Raw genomic sequence first — 18434 nt, 5'->3', positions numbered from 1 at the left:
ACTCACATTCCCCAGATCAAGTACGCAAAGCATCCAACAATTTGAATAACAATCAAACCTCCGGAACAAACTCCTCAAAAACAGAATTAACATAAATCAACGCAGAATCAACACCATCATAACATGAAATAAAATTCATAGATAAACAGCAAGTAGAAAAACGAACAATTCGACTTCGAACGGCGAAGTTCGACAGAAATCAAAACATAAACGCTAAAAAGTAAATGATTGTATCTTCGCCCTCCTTGAGGACGGTGTTGCACAAATTTCCCCGAAGATTAGACCTCTATTCTACCCCAGAATTCTCATTTTCCAAGTGTGTGTGTGTGTGTGAGCTGAGAGCTATCGTCTATATCATGTGTGTTGCATGCTCCTCCTTATATAGGCGTGAAAGTGGGTCCAGCAGAGGCTTCTTTTGTGTGAATTGTCTTCTTTGCCCTCAGCTTCAGACTCCCCTCATCTAGCCATTTTCTTCCTCAATTCTGCTCACTTTTCGCCTCCTTCCTTCGCTAGTCCACTTCCTTCAATTCTTCCTGGACCTGGCGAATTTCCTTCACACACCTGGCTTAAACAATGTGTTAGACCCAGTAAATGATGACTTTTCATCATATAACCGATGCATGAAATTAGCCTTATCAGCTCCATCTTGTCGTAGGCCTCCAGGACGCGGGTCCAGAACCCCTTTCTGTCTGATCTGTGCCAACAGTCGCATCCGCCGTGATGGTGTACCCCGCCTTTGCCACAACAATGAATTCAAATATTCAATCCAATTTTTATACCTCAATAGTAGCAATTTGCAAGGTCTCGGGTGATGTTGGGAATCTTACAATGCTAACCGACTTCCAAGTCTCACAAAACTAGTTGACAGATGTTAGATGTCGAGAATTACAATACTCCATATGTAAATATTTTTGCAGGGTTTCTTCCCTCTCAATTAGGCCAACTTTTACCTAATGAATACATTATCATTACAATGGAACATGTTTAGTGGTTCGATTCCAAATAAGCTCTTACTATATTTTATGGAAAGATTGAATATATTAGTAAGAAGTAACTGATGTAGCGTCTGCTTTGGAGTATCTTCACCAATGCTATTCGACACCTATTATTATAAGCGACTTGAAACCAAGTAATCTGTTGTTGGATGAGATATGGTTGGCCATGTGAAGTTGCTTTGCAATGGAGATAGCATGGTGTTAACCAACACAGTACGAACATTGGGTTACATATTCCTATACACCATGCTATACATTTTGTTTTTGGATTATGATAATACAAGTCAACCTAGTACATACATCTAAGATCTAAAGATAGATGCATCCAATCTTGTCACTCAGTGATCACTTCCACATATAATGGCATTAATTTTAAGTTGAATTTTAATTATTTGTTACCCTATACTCCATCGGGAATATTCCAATCTTATACATTACTCCCTCGTTCTTTTGTCGCTGAGTTGTATTCTCTTTTGGATTGTTAACTGAGTCATTTATTTTATTTTTTGCAAAAGGCGAATATATTTCTTCTCTCCTCTCTTCATCTCCTACTTTATTCTCCATTCACTAACTCACTTTAAACCCAATTTCTTAAATATCATGTCGAAAAGAAACGCCTCTACTGTAGACGGACAAAGGGATTACTATATTTTGGGTTTGCTTTTCTTTAATTTGTGATGAATTGTTCAAAAATGATACTCCATAGAATTCAACCTAGTACTATGTAAGTTATTCCATTATTTTTATAAATCAATCCCGGTGTACTGTTCATTTGTAATTTACTCAACCGACAATTGAAACTAGTAGTAAGGGTATTTATAAGATCCAATTAAGCATGCATGGCGTGATTTATGCAGTTCATGTGTAGAATAATTTTCATTTGATTCTTTTAAAGAGAAGTTAGCTGTCTTTCAAAAAGTTTTATCCAATAAATATTGTAGTGCTGTATAGTATATGCCTTACACAGTGACTAAAGGCAAATACACTTAATTATGCACACTAGGGCCAGTTTGGTGGACTAAATATTACTACTACTATCTGTGCTCTTTACGTCGCCCCGATTTGAGGCAATATTACACTTTTGCCCTCTTCTCCCTTAGTCTGGTAAGCCTTGAGTTCTTCCGCCCTTTGTCTTTCGAATCATGCAGGTCGATCCGAAGAGGGTCTCATCCAGAGGCTGCCCCGATGCCCGCCTTGTTGGGAAACTTCTTTGGCTCACTCACCATCAAGTAGCTTGGGTTGATTTCTCAACTCTGTAGGTTGATTTGTGAGATTATAAATTTGTTGCATGGTTTCATAATTGTGTGAATTGAGATTGCGAGGAGCTGTAAATTATAGCCTATCAACTGTTTGGGAAAATGTTAAATTGCATGTTTGCTGACTTTGTTATAAATTTCGAATCTTGTTTGCTGCCAATTGCCAAACAACATATTTTCATATCATACTAAACACTTCTTTAAAAACACATTAGCCCTAACAAGGAATCTTTAATTAATGTCAACTTACTAGTATATTGTTTATACATGTGCATGCCTCATATATTATCGTAGAAGAATATCTCCCTCTCTATCACCCTCTAATTATAATCAACAATCAACCACACCTTCCAATTTGTAGGAATGAAGAAAATGTTTTATTGCATTCTTGCATATGCATTCCTCACCGTAACCTTTCAAACACCTTGTGTAGCCAAAATGAGCCTTGCCACTGATCAAACTGCTCTTCTTTCATTAAAGCAAAACATCATCTTTGACCCTTCTCATACACTTGCAGCAAATTGGACTAATTCGAGCTCCGTCTGCAGCTGGATTGGCGTGTCTTGCAGCTTGCGTCACCAGAGTAGCTGCATTGAATCTCTCTTACATGAATCTCTCCGGCAGCATTCCACCACAACTCGGGCAGTTGTCCTTCCTTGCCTCCCTCGACCTCACCAGCAACCTCTTCAGTGGAGCGTTGCCTCACGAGCTGTCATTCCTTCACAGGTTGAAGTTCATGTCTCTCCGAATTAACAACTTCACAGGAGAGATTCCTCCTATCTTTGGTCATCTACCACAGCTAGAGTACTTGAATTTACGCAACAACAGCTTTGTAGGTTCCATCCCAAAATCCCTCTCAAATCTAACAAGCCTGCAATTCCTTAACTTAAATTACAATCCTTTAAGTGGAGAAATTCCTAAAGAGTTAGGCAGACTTGAAAATGTAGAAACTCTGTATATTGAATGGAATCATCTCTCTGGGGCTATACCATCAACGATTTTCAATATGTCGAAGCTGGTGTTTATCGGGTTTACAGGCAATGGTTTGAGTGCAAGTCTTCCAGTAGATATGTGCACCAATCTTCCATTTCTTGCTGAGATTTATTTTTCTGAAAATCAGCTAAGTGGCGCGATTCCAACAAATTTATCGCACTGTTCACAACTACAGCTGCTGTCCCTCTCCTACAACTCATTGGTGGGCAGATACCTGCAGAAATCAGCTACTTAACATCTCTTCACACTTTATTCCTCGGTGGTAACAATTTGAATGGTATTGTTTTTATTCTTACCGCACTATATTGATGTATAAATTTGTGTATGTTTGTTTGAAATTTTGAATAGTCATAATTATTTGACAGGTACACTACCAGTTGAGATTGGCAACCTTCACAACTTGATTCTTTTTGCTGTTGAACAAAATAAGATTGAGGGCTCATTACCTTTTAGTATTTTCTTGAATATGTCTTCTCTGCAAGAATTAAACCTATGGAGCAACAAGTTCACGGGGAATCTTACAAAGGATGTTGGGAATCTTACAACGCTAACCGTCTTAGCAATTTCAGAAAACTACATGACAGGTAAAAAGTCTTTTAGTAATAAATAAAAACAAAACTAAAATATTTAACGTGAGTTGAATTCTTATCTTATCAATCCAAATGCAACTGGTCGCAAAAATGTTAAGATTGCCTAATTTTTTAGATAATTGTATCTACACTACATATATCTTTTACTTACCAAGCTGAAATACATCAAATATCCAGAATTACAATTTCATTACACTTGGCACTTTAATCTAATCTTTTGCATGCAGGGTTTATTCCCACTGAAATTGGCCAACTTAACCGGCTGAAAAGTATAATTTCAGAAGACAATAACTTGAGTGGTTCCATTCCACATGACCTCTTTAACATTTCTACTCTTGAAGCTCTTTCATTTGCTGGGAATGCCCTCTCCGGAGTTCTTCCAACCACTTTGTGCAAAGATGAAGCTCTTCCCATCCTTGAATATCTTTTTCTTTGCCAAAATTCCATTTTTGGACCAATACCCAACTCTATCTCCAATTGTTCTCATCTCAGAATTCTCGCGCTTTATGGAAACAAATTGAGTGGTTTCATACCTACTGATCTAGGCAACCTAAGACTTCTCCAACGCCTTGAACTGTTCAGCAACAATCTTTCTTCAAACCTCGATTTCATTACCTCATTGTCAAATTGCAGGTCTTTAAATCGTTTGGCTTTAAGTAATAATCCTCTGTATGGCGCCATTCCACCTTCTATCGGGAATTTATCTTCCTCACTCCAACAAATCTATGCCGCCGGCTGCAAATTGAACGGCGCCATTCCTGTTCAAATAGCCAATTTAACAAGCTTGATGACCTTGGATTTACATGACAATGGGTTATCTGGCAATATTCCTCTTTCTATTAAACACTTGCATAACCTTCAACTGTTAAATCTTGGTGCAAACATGTTGCAAGGTCCCTTTCCAGAGGCTATATGTTATTTATACAACCTGAATGGTATAGCGATTCGCCAAAATTAATTCTCAGGTTCAATTCCTAAATGTTTGGGAAATGTCTCTTCTTTAAGAGTTGTTTTTCTAAATGCCAACATGTTTCATTCAAGCATACCGTTGAGCTTATGGGACCTTAAAGATTTGCTGAATCTTGATTTGTCCTCAAATTCATTAACTGGGTTTATACCTCGAGAGATAAGTAACTTAGGAGCAACAATATCTATTGATCTCTCCATGAATCAGTTGTCAGGGTCTATTCCCGACACTATTGGAAAGTTGCAGAATTTGGCAAATCTTTCTTTGGCAAATAACAGACTAGAAGGTTCTATTCCAGTTTCCATGGGAAGCATGATCAGTTTGGTGACTCTTGACTTGTCCCACAGCAACCTCTCTGGTTCAATTCCAAAGTCTTTGGAAGAGCTTCAATACCTCAACTATTTCAATGTCTCTTTCAATAGTTTGAGTGGAGAAATACCTAGTGGTGGCTCTTTCAGAAACTTTACTATGGATTCTTTTAAGGGCAATGGGGCATTGTGCGGAATCCCTAGATTCCTTGTCCCTGTTTGCCCAGGAGTTTCTAATCATGTACTATCAAAGAGGAAGAAGGTGGGACGAGCTTTATTTGTGGCTTTTGGGGTTGTGGCTTTCATTTCGTTTGTATCTTTGGCTTTTATCTTAATCAGATGCAAAAGGAAAGTTAAGACAACTAGAGAAGTTGATGAGATGATATCCGTTGTTCCAGAAAGAATATCTTATTATGAGCTTATGCAAGCAACTGAACAACTCAGTGAGAGCAATTTACTTGGAATTGGAAGTTCTTGCTCTGTTTACAAAGGAATTCTTAATGATGGGAATGCTGTCGCTGTTAAGGTGTTCAATCTTCAACTACAAGGCATTTCAAGGAGATTTGATGTCGAATGTGAGATACTTCGTAGCATTCGGCATAGGTGTCTGACCAGCGTTTTAAGTTGCTGTTCCAATGAAGAGTTCAAGGCATTGGTGCTTGAATATATGCCCAATGGAAACCTTGAGAAATGGTTATATTCTCGTAATGATTGCTTGAATTTTATGGAAAGATTGAATATAATGATTGATGTTGCATCTGCTTTGGAGTATCTTCACCATGGTTGTTCAACACCTACTGTTCAAAGCGACTTGAAGCCTAGTAATGTGTTGTTAGATGAAGATATGGTTGGCCATGTAAGCGATTTTGGGATAGCAAAGTTGCTATGCAATGGAGATAGCATGGTGTTAACCAACACCCTGGGAACACTGGGTTACATTGCTCCAGGTGATTTGTTATTCTACATCAATTATGTATGTACTTTTTAATAAATGAAGTCTTTTGTTTACTGACTGGTAGAGTATGGCTTTTTTGTGATTTTAGAGTATGGTTCAGAAGGACTAGTCTCTACAAGGTGCTATGGTGTGATGTTGATGGAAGTATTTACGAGAAAAAGGCCAAGTGACGACATGTTTGTTGGAGATCTAAGCTTGAAGAGTTGGGTTGAAAAGTCAGTTCCAGAATTCACATATCAAGTTATGAAAAGTCAGTTCCAGAATTCACATATCAAGTTATAGATGCCAACATAGTAATGAATGTTGAAGAAGAAAATGGTGACAAAATTGTGGAATTCACAACATCCATATTGGAGTTGGCATGCAAGTGTTCTGCACATTCCCCTAATAAAAGGATTAATATGAAGGAAGCTATAGCAGAGCTGCAGAAAATCAAACATGGGTTTTTGGGATGAAGCTTAAATCACAGAGGGCAACACCTTACTTTTATTTGGTGAAGCAAATGCGGAGAGGGTTATGAGCCTTGCATTGCTATCAGTGTAATTCCATTCACCGTTTTGTTCTATGTTTTCTATGCTTTGTTCATTGAACTTATCTATATCTACGTTCTACATCTAATTTTATGTTTTCAAACTTCGTCAGCTAGTAGATCTGAAATTTCTCCCAATTTTTTCTGCTTCTTAACTCCAATGATAGGAATTAGTAGATGATAATGAGGTAAAATGAGAAATTGTCACCTTATTTGGTAAAGCAAATGCAGAGAGGGCCGACGTATTTATGAGTTTTGCATTGCTGTGTAAATTGACAGTTTTGTTTTATGTTTTCTATGCTTTATTCATTGAACTTATCTTTATCTACATCAAATTTTATGTTATCAAACACAGTCACCAATTAGATCTGAAATTACTCCCAGTTTTATGCTTTGAATTATTCTTCTGATGAAAGGGACTATTTCAAATTTTATGATAGTACAAAAGTAATTCAGAATTGAAATGGATATATTGACACTCATAAAAAAAAGAACGAATTTGAATGAAGAAATGGCAATTTTTAAATGTAAGATAGTAGAAAGTAAACAATTTAATCTACTCAACACCAAAAATGCTTCCATCTTTAAGTTTGATTGTTTTAATTGAAGCAACGGTATGCATCAATGCCATTTAAAAGAAGATTGTTCAGAAGTGGAGTAGTATACTATAGTAGTGCCCATTCTTGGTTTCAGAGAGAAGAGATTAATCAATTTACTACATACAACATCCTGTATTGCAAATCTAGCCATTACATCTACCCATATCTACTAAAGTTTCCTACCACATCTCAATCTTCAAAAAATACATGTACAAATGCTGTACTAGAATCGAGTGAATACCACCCATCATCAGGTAAAAATCAAGAAATGAGCTCCAGCCAATACCTTCACCTAGATAAATTTTCCCAATCAAAAAACCGAATAAAGTATCAATCATAACCTGCAACGGAAGAGGTTTGAAGCATTCACCTCAGCAGAAGAGGCCCAACAGAAACTAAGATAATGATCTGTGTGGAACGCGAAGAAATTGGAACTGAACCTAGATCAAGTTGAAGTTATGTCCTTTGTCGTGGATTCAGTCAACAGATTCGCCATAGACTGTATTAGGGATGTCGGATCATAGATTATGCCCGCTGCTGCATCGTGTACTGATTCAACAGTTACCTACAATTTCAAGATAACCAACAAAAGATTAACACGTCAGAAGCAATTCACATGCTACTAAAGCAACGCTGTTTAGTAGCTTTAGTTCACGTGTATATATTGCATCAAAGAACACATACCACATGAGAGATCCCTTGCGCAGCCAATTTATCAGTATCAATGAGAATCTGACCACCTTTGGGCACAAATATTGTGTTGATGTATTGGTTAGGCTACAAAAAGATGCGAAAAATATTTGGGTTCATATTTAAGTTTTTTTATGGTCAAAATAACACAACTCACATAATTACATGAGGTAGAGTCAACCATATATAGTTGAGTAAAATTCAAGAAGAGTTTCTCATGTTTCACAAAACACTAAGCAACGATAAAAGAATAAAATAAATAATTTTATAAAAGAAAGTTGGGATACTTACAGGACTGTTTAGACTCTTATGAGGATCGCCATACGTTCTGTTCAGAGCATCGGCAATAGCTGTCACAAAGCAGGAAGCTGTAAAGCCGCCAGTTTCTCTATCATGCGTACCATTCAAGAGAAGCACCTTCAAAAAACGACAACATTCAAGACATGATTGATTGTAAGAAAATGAGATCATCTGAACATAACATAGATACAATCATATGAACATACGTATATGGCAAAAAAAAAAAAGTTAATAATGGTAAAACCCATTACACAGCCGAAAATTCAATTAAAGAGATCAAATCATATTAATTAGGCAAGAAAAACTGAAGGACGTACGATCAAGATATTTCAAGCTTAAAAATGTATTAATACCTTGGGACATGATCTTGAAGAAATACTTTCACCAATTCCACGTAAAACCTGAAAAGAAGGCCTCAAGTTATGTACTCAATGCTCAAAAGGGGGTATTTAAGCTAAAGGGTCACAAATAGTGACAAGGTTTTAAGCATAGCATATAACAACCCAAAAGAGGGTGTTTACAAGAGAGGGACCAGTGCTTACAAGAGAGGGGCATATCGAAGTAAACAGTGAACCCATGGCATAGATAATGCAGTCGACGCTGTTCAGCTGATCTAAGACAGATGGATTTACAGAAGGAAATACCTGTAACAAAAACATAAAATCATGAGAAAGTATTTCAAATCGAGAACGCGTTCATTCCTTGGCCTTGAGTCTGGTTGTTAGAAGCATGTAACATGTGCATACAGCATAATCACAAACTTAAATTATGAGTCGTAATCCAATGATACAAGCTAAAAGAGCTCCTACCTCATGCAATAAATTGCTGCCTTCGCTAGACATGTAAAAGACCCGCTTTATTCTTGAAGGAAGAGTTCGAACTGAAGAGTGACTCTGTAGAAGAAACCACCTCTTCAATCAAACATACAGGAATTTACACTGTGATGCAGTACCCAAAGAAAAATAGAAGATGAGTTGAAAAATAAGACCAGGACCTGTCCAATAATAAAACCTCAAATCGTATGAACTGATAACACAGTGCTATACTGGCGAAAATTGAGGGATTTTATCAATCACTACCAGCCAGCGAAACTAAAGAGGGATATCAACATACGTGAACTTTTAATCATATTTACCTTATCTATAGGCTGCATAGATCCACTGGTTGGATGTGAAATTTCATTCTGACCCCGTATTATGGTTCCATCCTAGAAAACAATCAAAGAAAGTGTAGATTTTAACTTGTGAAATCAACTCATAATTAAATTTCACAAGCCTGGCATGGTGCGATGTCAGAAAGCATCCTATGGCGAAATACATGTATTCGTACCCATAATTCACAGCCCAAGGTAAGCCTATCATTTGTGGATATAACTGGTAGGACCAGGCTTTCTGTTGGAATTTGTGACACACGTGAAAACAAGAAAATTGCAGCATCTAGAGACTGAAAGAATATCCGAGCTCCAGCAAAGAAAAAATTTCCGATGCTGCAAGTAAGAGAAGACTGAGCTGATATTCATTTTAATTTTGAAATAAAAAGAGCAAACATAACACATATACAGCATGTTGATTCGATCCTGCATTGAATGATAATTTGCAAAGGAAACTCTACCAATCAATGAAATCCAGAGATAGACAGACAGTAGTAATACATTCAATACAAGAATATGTATTTTGGGAATTTTATCAGACATAACTGAGTACCTTCCGTTGCTGAAACAGAATACTTCATCCGACCTTCTAAGGATCTGCAAATTATAGTTTTTCCCTATATTTATAATGAGCATAATTGTATAAACCACTAAAACAGAAACGTGGTAATACAGGTGTGGACTGTTTATTCTAGAAAATTCAGCATATTCCAAAGACAGCATCAAGGATATTATATGGTCTCACCAAATTTGGCACATATATAAAATCACTAAATAGACAATGGTTAAAGATAATTAGCCCTCACATTCTAACATATCATTCAAACGAAATCGTATTCAAAAGATTCAAAACGTAATTAGTGACCAAAGCTATTATACCAAATGCTAACTCAAATCAATACTATTTGGGGCTGTTCGGTTTGCAAGATTATATTTCATTATTGAATATGTATTGTGTTTGGTTCATAAGATTGAATCCCACAACTTAATCCTAGATGGAGAGTCTTACGATAATTAGTCATAACCACCCCCTCTAGCAAAAATAATCTCACAACTTATCCTAGATGGATCATATGATAATGAGTCATGGCAACCGAACTTCATCAAAACTATAAAAATACTTTCCGTGCCAAAAAAATAGAAAAACACTAATGCGGTAATGCCATTTAACAAGTACCAAATGATCCATCTTGGAGAAGTGGAAATCAATAAGCCCTACCAAAGAAACAGAGTAGTGACCACTAGGCAATACAAAGCTATTTCAGAGAAATAAGTTAGAACAATGAGATATGCAAGCTTGAGAAAGCACTGAGTAATAACTAATAAGAGCAACATGCTCAGGACTAACACGGACCTGATTCTGGAAATAAACCAAAAATGCTCGAATAGTCTCCCTGTATGGTTTTGAGACACCTGTCCACAGAGAATGGTTTCCTTCTACAATATCGTACCTGTTGAATTGTCAACTTATCAGACAAGCAATCATTGTTCAAAAAATACAGTAAATTCGCAAGAAGATCTCAAGACTTCAGATGAAAATAGCCCAAAGAAGAATAAAGAACCAGTGGAAAGGGATCACTAAAACAAGATTTCTCTCACTACCATTCGAACTTCGCCTTTTGTGCTTCAAGGGGCAACCGGTGACCTAGCAATGTCCGAACTGCAAGACCCTCAGAGGTACTCGGATCAGATAGTCTCAAGCATCTCGACCGAATGTCTCCAACAGCTGGCCCTCCTGCAAACAAGAATCCATGTCAGTATCACATGATTCCTCAAAACCTATGTCAGTTCCTGAAATGACAGGGTCAATATACAACACACCAAGAACACGAACAATCTCCGCCGTGCTCCCCCCATCATCAGAAACAGGGAGAACATGAGCCACATGGACTGTTAAGCTCTTGAGCTCTTCCACAACACCATTGAAGGCAGTTCCTCCTGCAACACTGCAAAGTTTCAATATTGCTTCGACACGAAAGATAATGAAAATCTTCGTTTCACATCAATATAATGCAGGTTTTATATCAAATTCTCCACTACAACTACATGATCCTTAGATTCCAATTCACCCATTTTCTTATGTCAGACTTATTAACATGGCAGTGCTAAAATCACATTGGTTGATTAAAATGCAAAAACGGGTTAGCAGTTGAGAGCACAATCACAATACAAAATTTTCTTGTTCATTAATCCTAATTAGGCATTGGTTAAGGCTTAATTACCAGGAAATCATCAAGAACTAACATTCAAATCCCAGCATTACGAAATCCAAAACACCCAATTTTTCATTAGCAAGAAAGTAAAAAAGATGACGTACCCGAAAAGACAAGCAAAGAGGGGTGAGAAGAGAGGCTTTTTGGAGAGGTGGAAGCAGAAGAGCAGTGAGAATGATGGGAGGGAATGGGATTAGAAGAGGGCGCCATGAGAGAGAGGTTTCTGGAAAATGGCGTGGAACGGTGATGAGAGAGAAGAAGGAAGGGAAAAGAGATTTGATTTGGGGTATTTAAAAGAGAATGAGGAGGCTTGAAAAGCGGGGGTCCCAAACAAGTATCCGCCATAATCACTGTTGTTCAAGCCAACACTCTCCTCCACCTGAATTTCAGTACTATCTCCTATTTTCCCTTCTATTTCCAATTTTATCTTCGACCTTTCAAACTTTTTTTTTGTCTTATAGTAGCATCAATTTTGAAATGCATTTACTATAAATAAAGAGCGAAAATGGTATCTGATCTTTCATTTTCGCGTACCTGATCTTTATTTTATATCGTTTTTAGTATCTAGTGACAAAAATAACCCTAGGTAATAAATATGTGATTTTTTTTCATGGAGGATATTTTTAGAAATTTCAATTAAATGGTATACCAAATATGTGATTATTTTTTCTTCCTTTCTTATTTCTTTTTTTCTTATTTAGTTCCTTATTCTTTCTTTTTTCTCATTTTCTTCTTTCTTTTTAGTATTTTATCTTCCTTTCTTTTTTTCTTTTTTCTCCTTAATTTATGTTTCTTCTTCCTTCTTTTTTTCTTTTTTCTTCTTTTTCTTCTTTCTTTTTAATGTTTTATACATACATCTTATTGCATTATATAAATAAAAAACAAAATTCCTAATTAAATTAATTATTTAAAATAATTAAATTAATTGAATATATTTTATTAAATTATTTTATACTCATTTTAAGGTTGAAACACCTAACTAATAATATTCAACTTTTATATCATTACAGTTCACAATGTTAAATTTTTATTACGGCTATATTGATTAGTTAATAATAATAATTATTATTATTATTATTATTACATAATATTATGTGATTTATAATTTATATAATTATACTACAATTATTTATTAATTACTATTAGTTTTTAGTATTATAATAATAATATTATTATAATAATTAAATATAATTATAACTATAATTAAATTTATATTTGAATGATATTAAAAATGAATTAATTATTAATTTATAATATTAAAATAATAATATTAATATTGATTAATAATAATAGTATAATGAATTAGGATAATGAAAGAAGATATTATAATATCACTTTTGGTACTAATTTTATGGATGTCCAAAATACCCTCTATGACATAAATGGGAAAATATATTTGTTTAAAGGGCATTTTGGGAAGAAAATTGCATCAAGTACCAAAAATGTGATTTAGAGGTACCAAAAACGATATAAAATAAAGATCAGGTACCATTTACGTGCGAAAGTGAAAGATCAGGTACCATTTATGTAGTTCACTCATAAATAAAAACTAATGTTGAAGACTTGAGTTTGAAATACAACCTCTTTCAGAGGCTATTCATCCGGATATCGGGCATTGGATATTTCTCGATTCGATTCAAAAGTAATATGGATATTGAGTACTATATGATAATCGTAATTTGGAATATCGGATCGAGTTCTAAGTACTTATATTTCAGAAAAATCTAGATTATCCAATTGAATATTGGATATATATCGAAAGGATAACCCAATTTTATTAGTCCAAATAACTTTTACAAACAAATTCCATAGAAATTCCCTTGAGGTTAGATTTATAACTGAATTAATTGAAAGCCAATAAAATCAATACCAATCTACTCCCTTCTTTAATTGATTCAACCCTAGTTTTCCATTTGTCATATTTATTTGCTTTCATTTATGCATGTTTAGTTACATATAAAACAATACTTATATTCAACTCTTTTTGTCTAAATAATAGTAGTAGTAATTAAGAAATATATGTTGCATTACTTAAATTTTAAATATTAATCTATCTGAATAACATACTGCATTAGCATTTAGCTACTTTTTAGCACTACTAAATAATTTATTGATAAAAGGCCGAGTCTTGGCAAGAGCAGGAAACTACGCTGTGCTGCCAAAGCTCTTATGTTTCAATGTCTCATAAAATATAAATTTGTTTTTATATAATCTATTTATTGATTTAATTTGATTAAATTGATTTATTGAGAAAATTGATTGAAAAAATTGAAATTTCATTTGTAAAAGTTTTTCATTTTGATCCTTCTTGTATCGATTCTAATTGCACAGGGCTTATCTCATAGTTCCAAATTTAGTTACACTAGAAAAGTGACGAAAGAAGATTTTACCAGTTCAGATCCTCTATAAAGACCTTTGGACTTTTATAAGTGAATTTGAAGACAATCTAATGACTACTTTCACCAAGAAAGAAACTTAAAACGGTTTCACTTATCCAAGTATGAATAATATATAGAGTCCTATTAATCACAAATCCACTCTTAAAGACCGAACTAGAGACCAAATTAGAGTCATCCATTTTCTTAATCTTGTGGTTAGGATTAATATACAATTAATTTAATATTTTATTTAATAAAAACTTTTTTATTTTAATTTTAATTTTTTAATTTTTTTTAATTCTTTTTACATTTTTTTTAATTTTTTTTATTAAATAAAAACTTGTCAAAGTAAATAATGAACTAAATGAAGTATGTTATGAACTTATTACTTCATTCCGTTAGTTTATTACTTTATTTATTCATGTTATTACTTCATTCTATTAGTTTATTACTTCATTCCGTTAGTTTATTACTTCATTCAGTCATGCTATTACTTCATTCCATTAGTGTATTACTTTATAATGTGTTATGACATAATTATCTTTCAGTTGGGTTTAGGATTATTACTTCATTCTGTTAGTTTATTACTTCATTCCGTTAGTTTATTACTTCATTCTATTAGTTTAGTATTTCATTCCGTTAGTTTATTACTTCATTAAGTCATGCTATTACTTCATTCTGTTAGTTTATCACTTCATTCAGTTATGTTATTACTTCATTTCATTAGTTTAGTACTCCATAATGTGTTATGACACAATATATAATGAGTGCGAAAAATTACTTCATAACATACATTCATTTAGTTCATTATGTAGTGAATATAGTTCATTATTTACTCCAGCAAGTTTTTATCGAATAAAAAAATTTAACTTTTTTTTAAAAAAATAAAAAAAATTAATTTTTTTTAAAAAATAAAAAAAATAACTATAAGATTACCAAATTTAGTCACTAGTTCGGTATTTAAGAAGGGTTCGACATTGATCACAACTCATAGTATGTAGTATTAATTACTAATTATAATAATAACAAACAAAATGTGTTTGTACGAGCAACTTATTAAATTCTTTAAACAACAAATAAAACCTTAGATTCATTTATCAGGTCCAAATAAAAGAAAATTAATATATGCACCAGCCGGGAATCGAACCCGGGTCTGTACCGTGGCAGGGTACTATTCTACCACTAGACCACTGGTGCTTGATATGTATTTAGATAAGTTTTAACTATATAACAAGTTTCATATGATCTTGCAAACAAATGTGCTAGTACCTATTCACCAAGAGAAATGGTCAATATTCAGATGCAAATTACACTTATGAATGGAGTTCATACCCCAATTCAAACCATTTTGGACCATTACAACATACAAATCATGAAAAGCCACACAATATAGCATTCACCACCATCATCATCTACAACACTATAGCACCACACAACTCTCACTCCAACAAGTTCGACGAAGAATCGATGCAAGAACCACGCTGCCTCTTACGAGAGATAAACAGTTGCTCAGCAGACTCCGCCAATGCAGACACCTTCTCAACAATATCGCTCAAAGCTGCACGAACCAAACCAACCACACCGTCGTCCCCTTCAACTGACGTGATCAAGAACGCAATCTTCACCCTGCTTCCCAACGTTGATACCTCGGACTTCACCACTTGAACTGGTAGTCTTTTCATCACCTGCCTCACATCAGACAGCAGATCAGGCCAGTGTTCGCAGCAGAGCGAGGCCATAAGCAAGAACGAGCCATCACCACTATGATTCTCCACTCTTTCGACTCTTACTTCATCCGTGTCCATCGGGATGTGCAGGCCTTCGCTGGCTAGTGACGCGGTTTCCCTCAGTTGCTTTATTTGGCTAACGACTTCAGCTAGTAGAGTCGCCTTGTCCATCTGCTAATTGACAAAATAACTTTCATTAAACTGAAAATTAATGCATAAAACAAGTTCTGCATAAAAGTTCCTTAAAATTATCATAAACATGTCAACTAGAAACATCTATGGCTAAAACACAATGAAAAATCAAATTAGACAAAGTCAGAGTCTGACAAAACACAGCATCCGATTGATGCAGACACATAGTAAAGTATATATAACTAGTGTGGTTTGTCAATCTTTGCATTAAATCATAACTAGGGAGGGTCATTACTGTCAAGTCAAAATTTGCAGCAGATGTCGTAGTCACTGCTCAACGTTACTTGATCACGTCTAACTCATTATTGAATCCAGACAACAACAATGTGTCATATAATATCAGCACAAAAACAAATAATTGGTGCAAAAATTGACTTGTGAGACTCAACATAAAATGTAATCCCCACCCACATCTGCAGGTAGTTAGCCTTCCATCCAACCAAAATCATCATTCAATCACATCAAAGTATAGCCTCACTTCCTAAATACAGAAGAAATGTTTGATTAGATAACAATGGAGTTGAACATTGCAAGAGTAGAATACCTCACTTACTAAATTCAAAGGACAATATACTCACACGCGTCTAATATTTTAGTCGAGTATAGTAATAGAAGACACACACAGTCCACATTCCATGAAGACAATCAATCCCTAGTTCATAAAAAACTCAGTCTTTTCCTACTATTTAGCATTTAACCTCTCATGAAAGGGGGCTAAACAAGAAGTGCATCAGATCAATGATATAAAAGCACACGAGTAGTCAATATTACCAATCAAACAATAGACAAAAATGATGGAAAATGTAAACAAACTATAAAACTACATCTTAAAGCACACTAGTAATCAACAATAGAACTAATCAACATTCAAAAGCAAGCATCTATACATTGACACAACGGACCTTTTCATTGTTCGGTACAAGCTCACGGAGGCTCTCCAAATGTGCATTGATTCTTTCCCTCCTTCGTCTCTCTGCCTCGCTATGACTCCTCAAAGCCTCTTCTGTCTTCGTCCCTGAAACCCCTTTTCTTTTCCCCACTCTCCCACAAGCCTTGACTAACTCCCCCTTCTCACCATCCAACACCAAAGAATGCTTAACAGGGGTAGACAAACACCCCCGTTTTTCAACATTCATAGTTGAGTTATGCAGCAATTGATACACATCAGACTCAATGCTGAAACCATACTCATTCTCACACTGCATCATACTACAAGATTCTTAAATGTGTAGTTAAAGTGAAATGTAAAAATCTCAATATCAAGACAAATAATATTCGTTGCAAGATATCAGCACAGAGCATGCCACAAATAACACATGCTTCATGAGTCAAAGTAATAATCTTGAGTCACTAATATAAAGCTTCAAGAAATTCTGAAAAATAGGCGTCAGCACAAAATGAAAGTTTTTTCAAAAACTTGAAAATAGGATTTATGGGTCGAGGCCAGGGGGGCGAGTGGCGAGGGAAAACCAGAAAGCAAGCATTTTTGACTGAATTTTGAGGGTTGCAACTGAAGGGATTGTGATTATCAGCAATGGCGTGGACATTGCTTTAATTATATGAAGGGGGGATGACAAAATCAAGAAGGCGAAGTGGTAGTGGGATAGGATGAAGACGCAGAACTAGAGGCAAATTAGCTTCTTTTTCTTTTTGACGGTGTCGAATTCCTGCATTTCTAAATCTCTTGCAAACTCAAATTGAAGAAATTAAGGGGGATAAACGAATAGCATAACTTTGTGTGATATTTATATTGCATTCGGAACGGAACTACTACTAAAAAATACACAAAAATTTAGTCAACGGACAGCGAATTTTTAACTGCAGCTAACTAGAATCGCTGATTATTCGGTTCGTCATCGAAACAAGTAAAAGTAAAACCATTTTTTTTTTGGCTTTTGGTAATAACCAGCTGGTTAAATTGAAATAACCGATTAATAAATAAATTATGATTTATTAGAATTTTTTTAGCTCACTCCACATTAATCTACTAGTATTTGCATGTCACTAATATAAGACTGTTTGATAAATACTGCTCTAAAAATTGATAAATACTGCTCCTTAAGTTGCACTTTTAGATAATTTACTTTTAGATAATTTTTTAAATGCCCTTCAACCTTGCTATGTTTGGTAGGAGTGCTAACTTGTTCATAGATTTCCATTCACAGATGAATTATCATTCCTACCAAAACATATCATAAGGGTATTATTATACTCCCTCCGTCCCAAAGTATTAGACCAACTTTCCTTTTTGGGATGTCCTAGTATATTAGACTCATTTCCTTTTTTTAGCAAAAAGCAACTATCTTATTTTATTCTCCACCTACTTTTTTCTCTCGTATCTCTCCTACTTTTTCCCTCTCTCATACTTTACTCTCTCCACTTTAATTATTTAAATATCAATTCCTTAAATCATGTGCCCAAAAGAAGTGAGTCTAATACTCCGGGACGGAGGGAGTATGATTCTTTACATATTTAGACTCTCTCTCCTCTTTCTCTTCTTTATTTTTACTCTTTACCTTTTTTCTCATAATTTTTCTATACCCGATTCCTAACTTAATATTTTAATTTCATCATCATTGCGCAGTTACGCAC

At 34.9% G+C, this 18434-nt stretch overlaps 2 protein-coding genes, 1 non-coding gene and 1 pseudogene across 5 annotated transcripts; 1 reads left to right on the top strand and 3 right to left on the bottom strand.

Moving 5' to 3' along the window:
• The first annotated feature begins 1879 nt into the window (after positions 1–1879).
• On the top strand, positions 1880–6898 carry LOC125195216 (uncharacterized; annotated as a pseudogene). Its single transcript, XR_016129057.1, has 4 exons — positions 1880–3521; positions 3610–3828; positions 4062–6283; positions 6316–6898. The product of XR_016129057.1 is annotated as an uncharacterized LOC125195216 (transcript).
• A 337-nt stretch (positions 6899–7235) lies between these two features.
• On the bottom strand, positions 7236–11938 carry MEE18 (maternal effect embryo arrest 18). Its single transcript, XM_048090056.2, has 14 exons — positions 11650–11938; positions 11154–11270; positions 10935–11067; positions 10687–10783; positions 9886–9929; positions 9512–9668; positions 9318–9389; positions 8992–9075; positions 8725–8826; positions 8536–8583; positions 8174–8299; positions 7877–7969; positions 7563–7757; positions 7236–7484 (listed from the first exon to the last, which is right to left on the bottom strand). The coding sequence occupies exons 1-13, from the start codon at positions 11888–11890 to the stop codon at positions 7638–7640; spliced, it is 1434 nt and encodes a 477-aa protein (XP_047946013.1). The 5' UTR covers positions 11891–11938; the 3' UTR covers positions 7236–7484; positions 7563–7637.
• Positions 11939–15049: 3111 nt separating this feature from the next.
• On the bottom strand, positions 15050–15120 carry TRNAG-GCC (transfer RNA glycine (anticodon GCC)). Its single transcript has one exon. It is a non-coding gene; the product is annotated as a tRNA-Gly (tRNA).
• An 89-nt stretch (positions 15121–15209) lies between these two features.
• On the bottom strand, positions 15210–17575 carry LOC125193592 (transcription factor bHLH30-like). Of its 2 annotated transcripts, none has more exons than XM_048091423.2 (2): positions 16745–17575; positions 15210–15824 (listed from the first exon to the last, which is right to left on the bottom strand). In XM_048091423.2, exons 1-2 carry the CDS (start codon positions 17048–17050, stop codon positions 15363–15365), a joined length of 768 nt encoding a protein of 255 aa, XP_047947380.1. In that variant the 5' UTR covers positions 17051–17575; the 3' UTR covers positions 15210–15362. The 2 variants fall into 2 exon arrangements, with proteins under 2 accessions (XP_047947380.1, XP_047947381.1); XM_048091424.2 differs by having other exon boundaries at positions 15210–15821; positions 16745–17570.
• Between the last annotated feature and the right edge of the window lie 859 nt (positions 17576–18434).

The sequence above is a fragment of the Salvia hispanica genome, chromosome 4 (genome assembly GCF_029641045.1).
Source record: "Salvia hispanica isolate PSC_SH4W2 chromosome 4, Shi_PSC_v1, whole genome shotgun sequence".
Taxonomy (NCBI): domain Eukaryota; kingdom Viridiplantae; phylum Streptophyta; class Magnoliopsida; order Lamiales; family Lamiaceae; genus Salvia; species Salvia hispanica.
This window is presented reverse-complemented; position numbering and strand designations above follow the sequence as displayed.